Here is a 9,839-nt window from a genome sequence, read left to right as displayed (position 1 = left end):
TTAGAATAGCAAATATAATCATTACTATTTTTATTAGCATATTGGGCATAGTTATTGCTATACTTTCTTGTTGCTATTGCTATCTTCATACAAGTATCCTGTGATCTATTTACTGAGAAATAAAGACTGAAAAATTGGAATTAACTTTCTGCTTGATTTAACTACCTTTGATTGCCTTTGTAATTCTTGGGCTCAAGCTAAGTAAGACAAAGAAAGATGTTCCAGGTTTTGTAATTTTGTGTAGTGATTATCCTTCATTTACACCTCCTCCAAAGTGACCTTTACATCTCTCACTACCACCCTCCCTCTATCTGTGGTCTCATTCCTACTTTTCATTTAAACTCAAATAACAAGCAGAAAATATTCAGCAGGTCAGGCAACATTTTTGGATCAGAAACAGAGTTATTTAATCTCCACTACCTTCCTCTCCCATGGACCTCTTTTGTTCTTTCTTCCCTTCTCCCTTTGACCTGCATTGTAAAACCTGATCACCTTTCTTTCACTTTTCCCAAATAGCTCTCTCTTCTCCTCCACTTTTAATGGCCTAGGTCTTTGACCAATCTTTCTTAACTTTTTTGTTTCGTTAACCTTGCTATATAGATAGAACTTGTCATTGTTGGATCTTCTTGCCTTTGTCTTTATCTCTCACCCCTGCTAACGTAAGAATATTGAACCGTTGCAAGATTATCAAAGGCCCACAAACCAATTTCTTGCCTGTGCCTTCAGTGTGAGACCAATTCATTACCACTCACCACTTGCATGCTGCTTGTCCATTCTCTGCTATTCTACCAAGGAATGAACTAATACATTCACAAAAGACACAGAAAGCTATCTTACTTCATTTGTCATCTTCCATGATGGGACCAAAATACTTCATGCAACCATAAAACAAGATCTAAACCATGGTCTCTTTACTCAGTCACTTTAATATGTTTTGATGCATTCAAATCTGACAGACGTACCAAAGATCCCTTTTGCAAGTTTCCATATACAATAATGGTGTTAGGAACAAAGGAAAGATCCAAAGAGAAATATGATTGTATTTACATTTGTTATAAAAGGTATAAATAATACTGATTTAAAAATAGTCCAAGATATTGAAAAACTGAACTGTTAAGTCCTACACTAGCTACAAGGGGAATATACTGAAGTTCCTATGAAAGGTCAGAACTGAAATGTGGTCCCATATTTTCCTTTAAGATGCTCGCTGGATTATGGCAAATTTCCAGCATTTGCTGATCTCCTTTCAGATTTCCAGCGTTTAGATTTATTTTTCTTGTGACGTGCAGAAGGAAGAAACCATGGTCTATCATAAACGAAAGGGAAATCAGAAAGGTGGGAGGTCCTTAATGGGTGGGTTATCAGTCTCTTCTGCCTGATTTGCCTGCTTATATATGAAGCAATAGTCTTTTTGTGGCTGTCTCTTCCGAAGGATGGACTTGAGATGGTGAGGGACGGCATCAGGAGCCAGTTGCATGCTCTTCTCCTCCACTATAAGGTGCATGCAGTAGTCCTTGGATTCTGAGACACCAAACTTTTCAGCGCACTGTTTGGACAGCTTCTCTGCAGTTGTCTCAGGGTTTATGGCAAACGTTTTGATGTTGGACCCAAACTCCAAAAAGCACACGCTCAGGAAATCCTGCAAAATGCATAAGAAATATGTTGAAACCAAATGAAGAGGCAACAGACATAAGCTGCACCTGCCATAAACAGTAGAGGGTGCTAGATACTGTAATCAGAATGATATCCCTTTGCCTACTGTTTTACTTGAATTAAGGAAGGGTTCAATCCATCGTCCAGTATATTTGTTTATAATTACATTTTCCTCAAAAGGTGGCAGTGTTTTCAATGATATTACTCCCCTACTGCCAGCATTAAGTTATTAGAGGAATGGGAATTCTGAGGAAGTTTTTTTCTCCATTCCAGATCCTGTATTCTCTGCGCTCAGCCAACTGACCACTGATTGTGGAGCCAAAGCTGTGATCTGTGGGGACCAGAGTGCAGCCAGTCTAATACTACATGGCCAGATGCTGGAAACTTGAGTTGCCTTACAAAGGAGGTAATCTCACATGTGTACAACATGACTGTTGCATAGAAAAAAGATTCAGTAAAATCTGTTATGCATTATTTTGGAAAATTAAGCATTTCCAGGAGTTGATCCAAGAAGGCAACATGAATATTTATGTAAAACTATATACATAAAACAAAATTTCTACACATTATAACTGCAGTAGAATGGCAATTAACTAGTATAGTAGCACAGCTAATAGAGCCTTTGCTTCATAGCACAAGAGACCAGACCCAATCCTGACCTCAGGTGCTGCTTGTGTGGAGCTTTCATGTACTCCCTGTGACCACATGGGTTTCCTCCAGGTGCTCAGTTTTCTCCCTCATCCCAAAGATGTGTGGGTTGGTAGGTTAATTGGCCACTGCAAATTGCCCCTCGTGTGTCGGCAAGTGTATAATCTGGGGGAAATTGATGAGAATATGGGGAGAATAAAAACTAGGATTACTGTAGGATTAATCTAAATGGGTGATTGATGGTTGGTGCTGCCTTGGTGGGCTGAAGGGCCTGTTTCCGTGCTGTATGATTCTATGAGTCTATGACTCCTCACTGCCATTTCTTTCTTCCTGATAGCAGATCTATTTAGGACTATTTATATGCTAGATTCTGTTTCTGCTTCAGTGCCTGGGTTCCCAAAAATGCTCCAGCATCCTCTCAGGCTGCAACTTCCCTGTGGAGTTCCCCAAATGATAAACTATCTGAGACCAGTGATTAATCAGACATAAAGCTTGCAAAGTTCTCCAGTTACAATCCTCAGAAGCCCCATGAAAATCTTTCCATATTAAAAACTTAGATGCTTCTTAAATTATTTCATTATTCCTATTCAGCTGGAAATGACACATGAATCTTCCTTACTTCAAATATATTAAGTGTAGGGGGGGGGGCAATGTTTTAGAGTCATAGAGCAATACAGCACGAATAAAGGCCCTTCGGCCCAACGAGTCCATGCCGACCACTGTGCCCACCCAGCTAGTCCCAATTTCCTGCATTCGGCCCATATCCCTCCAAAACCCGCCCCTGCATGTACCTATCCAAGTGCTTCTTAAATGATGCTGTTGTACCTGCCTCAACCACTTCCTCTGGCAGCTCGTTCCATATATTCACCACCCTCTGCATGAAAAAGTTGCCCCTCAGTTCCCTTTTACATCTTTCCCCTCTCACCCTAAATCTATGCCCCCTGGTTTTGGACTCCCCTACCCTGGAGAAAAGACTGTTACCATCCACCTTATCTATGCCTCTCATAAATTTAAACATTTCTATAAGGTTGCCTCTCATTCTCCTACATTCCAAGGAATAAAGACCTAGCCTGGCCAACCTCTCCCTGTAACTCAGGCTCTCCAGTCCTGGCAACATCCTCGTAAATCTCTTCTGCACTCTTTCCAGTTTAACCACGTCTTTCCTATAACAGGGTGTCCAAAACTGTACAACATACTCTAAGTGCGGCCTCACTAACGACTTATACAACTGCAACATAATGTCCCAACTCCTATACTCAATGCCCTGACTGCTGAAGACCAGCATGCTAAAAAACCTTTTTCACCACCCTGTCTACCTGTGACGCCACTTTCAATGACCTGTGCATTTGTACTCCTATGTCCCTCTGTTCCATTACACTCCCTAGTGTCCTACCATTCATGGTATAGGTCCTACGCTAGTTTGACTTTCCAAAATGCATCACCTCACACTTATCTGTATTGAAATCCATTTGCCACTCCTCGGCACTTCCCTAACTGATCAAAGTCCCCCTATCATCTATGATAACCTTCTTTACTATCGACAACACCTCCTAATCTCGTGTCACTCACAAACTTACTGATCAAGCCTTGTGCATTTGCATCCAATTCATTTATATAAATAATGAATAACAAGGGTCCCAACACTGACCCCTGCGGCACATCACTAGTCACCAGCCACCATTCTGAGAAACAACCTTCAACCACCACCCTCTGCTTCCTACCTCTGAGCCGATTTTGAATCCACCCAACTCGCTTTCCCTGGATTCCCTGGGACCTGACCTTCCAGACTAGCCTACCATGCGGGACCTTGATGAAGGCCTTGCTAAAGTCCAAATAGACAACATCCACTGCCCTACCCTCATCTACCTTTTTGGTTACCTCTTCAAAAAACTCTTAAAGGTTCATTAAGCATGACTTTCCACGCACAAAGCTATGCTGACTCCCCCGATCAGACTCTGTCTATCCAAATGCCGGTAGATCCTGTCCTTCAGAATTCCCTCCAGTAACTTCCCCACTACTGATGTCAGGCTAACCCGCCTGTAGTTCCCTGGCTTGTCTTTGCTACTGTTCTCAAACAATGGAACAAACCTACTCATTGTTAATGTTCACAGATAGCCATAACAAACCAGATCATCATTAAGTCATACAACACAGAAACAGGCCTTTCAGCTCACTGAGTCTGTGCCCAACATCAATTATCCACTTACACTAATCCTACATTCATCCAGTTCTTGTTCTACCTGAAGTAGTCCAAATCGGATTTTTTCTCTGGAAGGCTCTCCAGGTTAACTGTCATCTGTTGATTGATTTTACTGCTGAAGTCTAGTGTTTTTGTTCACAGACACAAGAGCAGTTCAGATATCTCTACCTCTGCCTGACAATTAATTTCAGTTGTTTTCAATACTGGATGCTTGCCAGCTGAACTTCTCTTTTTATTCCCCACTACTGTGTATCATCAGAAGGTTTCTGGGTGAGGCGATAAATTAGCAGTAAACATGCATCCGACTCCAGAAAAGGGCTGACCCATAAACAAAACACTAACTTCCTGTCAAGCTTAGACTGATTCTGAAGACTATCATCAAAGATTGTCCAAGCAGGGGACTTCCTGTTTAAATCTGGAGATCGGGAGGTTGGAACACAACACCACTGAGTTGTCTTTTTATCTCAACTAATTCTTGGCAATTTAGATACCTTCTACTCAGTCAAGTCACCATCCTTTTGGTACTCAATCAAGACTGTCACTTTTCGGCTCAGGCAAGTTGTCCTTTTACATAGATAATATTGAATGGGTCATTGTGAGGTTAATTGGAAGAGGCTGGAAGAATAAGATCCTGCACTATTTAAATCTTGAATCCCTGTTTCCTCATACATAACATCCACAATTCCGTTACAACATCTATTAAATGCGAAGGCTTCTTTAAACAAAGTATTGTATTTTCCCCAGGAGACAGTGAGAGCCATGAATTTATATCAGAATGCTGTCCAATTTGCAAACAGTTCTTTATTCCCTCTGGATTTTGAACAATGTTCACATTTATTCCTATACACTGAAGTGAGAAAAAGCACAAACATGAATTGAGGTGTTAGATATTTTCATACACATGCTAACTTGATAATGAAGATGCACAATACATAGGAAAATACTTGCTAATATTATGCTGCAAATCATCTGGCTATTGTTGGCTTGGCAGAGCCAGCTAGTCACATGGCCATGATCACTGCTCCCACAGAGAGTCACTTGACATAATCAGCCTCATTTATTTTCCAATTCCTGAGTGAGTTCAGGCTTCAGACCTTAGAATATGATTGCACTCAGCATATTCTTGTGATTAAGTTGATTCCAGCCCAAACTTTAAGCAGTGTTTCATTACTGCATACACTTTATAGCTTACAGATGTGTACAAGGCAGCCAGTCACTTCAGACTTTACTTAACTCCATAAGGCCTGAAGCTAATGGAGAGAAGTTCATCTTTGGAGAATGCTCAGTTTCCCAGTGCAGGAGGGAGGGAATGGAGGAGAAAGTCCATGTGACAGGTCTCTGGGTCAACTGCACTGCCTTGGGCCTTTCCCAGAAGGGTGATGGATCCACTCCTGCAGTGCCTGCTGATTGACCTGCGGTGGCAAATGGAGTAAGTGAACCCCCTACCTCCCTCTCCTGACCTATAAGGGTCTCAGAAAACTAGATGGTGATGGCTCAGGTTGTGATCCTCTGTGAATGGATGGTTGCTAGGGTTCTGAGGGAGCCACAGCAGCACAGCAGGTATTTTTCTGTTTTCCTCCTTGTGTTGACCTTTGTGCCTTAGAGCTTTCTGACTGCTGCTACTGCTCTGGCAGAAAAGCATGTTTCCACCCCTACCCCTCCTCCCACCACTGGAGGTCAGGGCTACATGAACTATATGGACAAAAATTAGCCTGCCCTTAACATGCATTCCTACTAGTCCATGGGCTGAAATTTGACTCCACCCCTGTGGCTGTGTCCAGAAAAGCAGCTAAAAATCCCCTCTTAGCCTTTCACCAATATGCAATATGTGGGTGATAAATGTCGAAGGGCAAAAAGGTTGGCATGGATTTAGTGGCCCATCTCTGAGCTGTACAACTCTATGACTCCACATTGTATTTTCAGAAGTTCCTCAATATCCCCAAGCTAGTCAAGTGATCCCAACCCAGACTCATGAAGTCACAGCTGGAATTCAACAGCTGACATTTGTTGCTATTGCTTTAAAACACAAATTATTAATTTAATAAATTGTTAATAAGCATAGTATTAACTGGGTTAGTTGGTTGTAAAGAGTCCACACTTCAAAAATTTAGAAAGGACAGGAAAAGTGTAATACAAATGTTTTCTTTCTCTCATTGTAGCTGTGTATGAAGCACTGGTGGGTTGAATTGTCCTCCCTTTCCCCTCCCTCTGCACCAGATATCCCATCTGTTAGGCAGGTAGGTCTGAAGTGGCCTAGCCCAGAGCTATAGGTTCAATGTGGTCTGCATTTATTGCACCAGGACCTCAGAGATATCTGCTTTACAATTCCTTTTACTTTCAACGTTATGAAAACCCCAAGATTGTGATTTCCCTATGAGGCATTTAGAAGAAGGAGAAGTGATCTCATCGACAGAAAAGATCCTGAAAAGGGACTGACGAGCTGAGAGACGGTTTCCATAGGCAGGAGAATCAGAAGCTAGGGGCATTGTCTTAGGATAAGTGTTGATCATTTAAGGCTGAAATGAACAGTAATTTTGTTTTAACCAGAGGGTTGTAAATCTTTGGACTAAAATTATTAATTTAATAGGTTGTTAATAAGCATAGTATTAACTGGGTTAGTTGGTTGTAAGAAGTCCACAGTTCAAAAATTTAGAAAGGACAGGAAAAGCATGGGCTTTGGATGCTCAGTCACTGAGCATATTGAAGGCTGAGTTTGATTTAATTTTGGACACTGTGGATTTGTGAATTATAAAGGAAAATGGACTTGATACATGGGGTTAGGGTTGATATACAAGATCATCCATGAACATATTCAATTGCAACACAGACTCTAGGTGCTGGACAGTCTACTTTGGCTTATGTTTCTCATGATCTCATGGGAAATATCCTCATTGAGTACAAATATATTTATGCAGAACTAAGGTTTGTTTTAATCTACTTGGTTTCTTTTCACTTCCTGTTAGCTTGGAGATTTGTGCTGTTGCTGGACATCATGAAACAATTGGAAGTTGTTTATTCCCAGAATACACTTTAGCTGATGTTGTCACTTAACTGTTCACATAAACAACAGAATTTTTTGAATCCTCATTCTTTATTTGCTTATGTGGCCATTTTGGGGAGCAAGAAAAGCAAACCAGTTTTGGTATACTAAGTGGTACAACAGAAAGCAGATGGTGATCAGATTAGTATATGTTAATTTAAAGGAGGTACTCTTTAAAAGGATTTTGTTCACAATATTATTTGCCATGTCACCCTGATAGCAGTTATGAGAGTTGGCATGGAAGGGATTTAATCTTTTCGTAAGAAGTTATAAAGAGTCAGATTTGAAGATTATTTCTAACAACATCATGTTGTTTATTTCCCTGCATGCCTAAATATTTGTGATGTGTTTGAACTTGACAGAATAAAGTTGTACGTTTTATTTTGTGCAGGAATTGAGTTGCTTATGTGCGCTGTGACACTGACCTGCATCGATGACCTCGACACTTGTTTCATGTTCAGAGTCCTCCTCCTTTCCCATTGGTGGATTGAATCCTGGACCTCATGACTGAGTTGGCGAGTGACAGTTTGCTTGTCAAAGTGCTTGATATGCTCTAAGGCGCCGTAGGTCGTAGTTAAATAATAATACCCTGAAACACACCAATTATGTACAATTTACTGCTCCACAGAATAATTGTGTTACTTACCACTTGGGACGCATTGTATTTAAAATATAGAGTTGCAATTAGCTTATGTTATTCCAAATCAGCAATATTACAGGTGTTAATTAATTTTGTGAACTCTTGGATCTAATTAGCTCTTTGTATATGTACACACACTTCTATGTTTTAATTTGATGTTCTAGGATGTCTCAACGCTAGTTTATTTCCCATCTTATCTGTAATTACCTGACATATTTCTGGAGCTATATGGGGCTAAGTTGGATAGCCATGGAAAATAGGCACTAGGATTGTGTTGCGTAATAAACTGGACCTATTTAACTTGTGCAGGATGCTCACGAAGTTCTGCATACAACCTGATTAACATGACTTCAGTGACCACCAGTGCTAGCCGCACTGTTTTGCAACCTTGACACATACAACAAGATCAAATTTTGTGCATGTCTAACATTAGTTTAAGCTAGCCAATACTGAATAAATCCAGCCTACACCTCTTAAGGAAGAAAACATCTCAATTTTTTTTTATTACTTAAAGTGGGAGAGTAATCCACACCCCCCCTCCCCACAACCCCCCCCCCCACCATGCTTCTTCTCTTCTTCCCTTTCCTATTCTCTTTTTTTTCTACCTTTTTTCCCTCTCTCTCCTTACCTTTGACCCATCCCCCAGTGGATCTGCTCTCCCCTCCTCCCTCACACCTGCCCATCACTATCTCTTACCTGCATCTACCTATCACCACCTTGTGCCCACCCCGCCTCCCCTCTTCTGTCCACCTATCACTGCTCTGCTTTTCCCTCCTATATATTGGGCTTCCTTTTTTCCTGTCTTCAGTCCTGAAGAAGGGTCCTGACCTGAAACGTTGACCACCTGCTTCTCTCTGTGGATGCTGCCTGGCCTGCTGAGTTCCTCCAGCAACATAATGTTTTTCGTCTAGATTCCAGCATCTGCAGTGCTTTGTTTCCCTAGGACGTGTACTTGATGGTCTGCATGGACACAGTAGGCTGAAAGACCTGTTTGACCATGACGCCATGACTAGAAAATGTTTCTCATAGATTTTCATATTTCTCATGATATAGAAGGAGGCCCTTCAGTCCATCAAATCTATACCAGAGCATTCTGACAGTCCCATTCCCTCTATAACCTATCCTTCCCCACATGCCACTAAACTCCCTTTAATTCTCTTGATCACTGGTTGTGCACACCTATGGATGTCCCCTCTGTATTACCCAGTGAGAGTCAGCTGCTGGTGGTCAGTGGTGGTGAGAGTTGGGAATGGCTGGGGGAAAAGAGAGGGAAGGTCAATAACTTGGAAGGAATGGGAATAAAAATCCTGCCTCATATGATACATTCCTGATTTTAATTTATTTCACTTTTCATAGAAATGGGATCATGTATGAAACAAAAACATGGTGCTGCACCACATGATCTAGGCAGTGGTACTTTATGGTTGGAACAGGAAGTGGAAATCTTTCTGGAGACCTTTGCAGTTTAGAGAAAAGATTACAGGACACTGGCAAGAATGCCCCTCAATTATTTGACTCACTTTGGTGGACAAAGTGTTTAGGGTGAAGGGAAAGGTTTGAAAGGGAGCAGACCTGAGGGGCAATCAGCAATTTTTTCACCCATTGGGTGGTGAGTATATGGAACGAGCTGCCAGAGGAAGTGGTTGAGGCAGGTACAA

At 41.4% G+C, this 9,839-nt stretch overlaps 1 protein-coding gene across 1 annotated transcript in view; it reads right to left on the bottom strand.

The window, feature by feature from the left end:
* Positions 1-912: 912 nt before the first annotated feature.
* rin3 (Ras and Rab interactor 3) overlaps positions 913-9,839 on the bottom strand; it is an 83,769-nt gene continuing 74,842 nt past the window's right edge. The window contains exons 9-10 of the mRNA XM_052017701.1: positions 7,967-8,130; positions 913-1,639 (exon numbers count right to left, since the gene is read on the bottom strand). Coding sequence (XP_051873661.1) covers positions 1,328-1,639; positions 7,967-8,130 — 476 coding nt within the window. The 3' untranslated portion in view covers positions 913-1,327. The remainder of the gene's footprint in view (positions 1,640-7,966; positions 8,131-9,839) is intronic.

The sequence above is a fragment of the Pristis pectinata genome, chromosome 1 (genome assembly GCF_009764475.1).
Source record: "Pristis pectinata isolate sPriPec2 chromosome 1, sPriPec2.1.pri, whole genome shotgun sequence".
NCBI classification, from domain to species: Eukaryota; Metazoa; Chordata; class Chondrichthyes; order Rhinopristiformes; family Pristidae; genus Pristis; species Pristis pectinata.
Note: the sequence above shows the minus strand (reverse complement) of the source record. Positions and strands in the feature narration are given on the sequence as shown.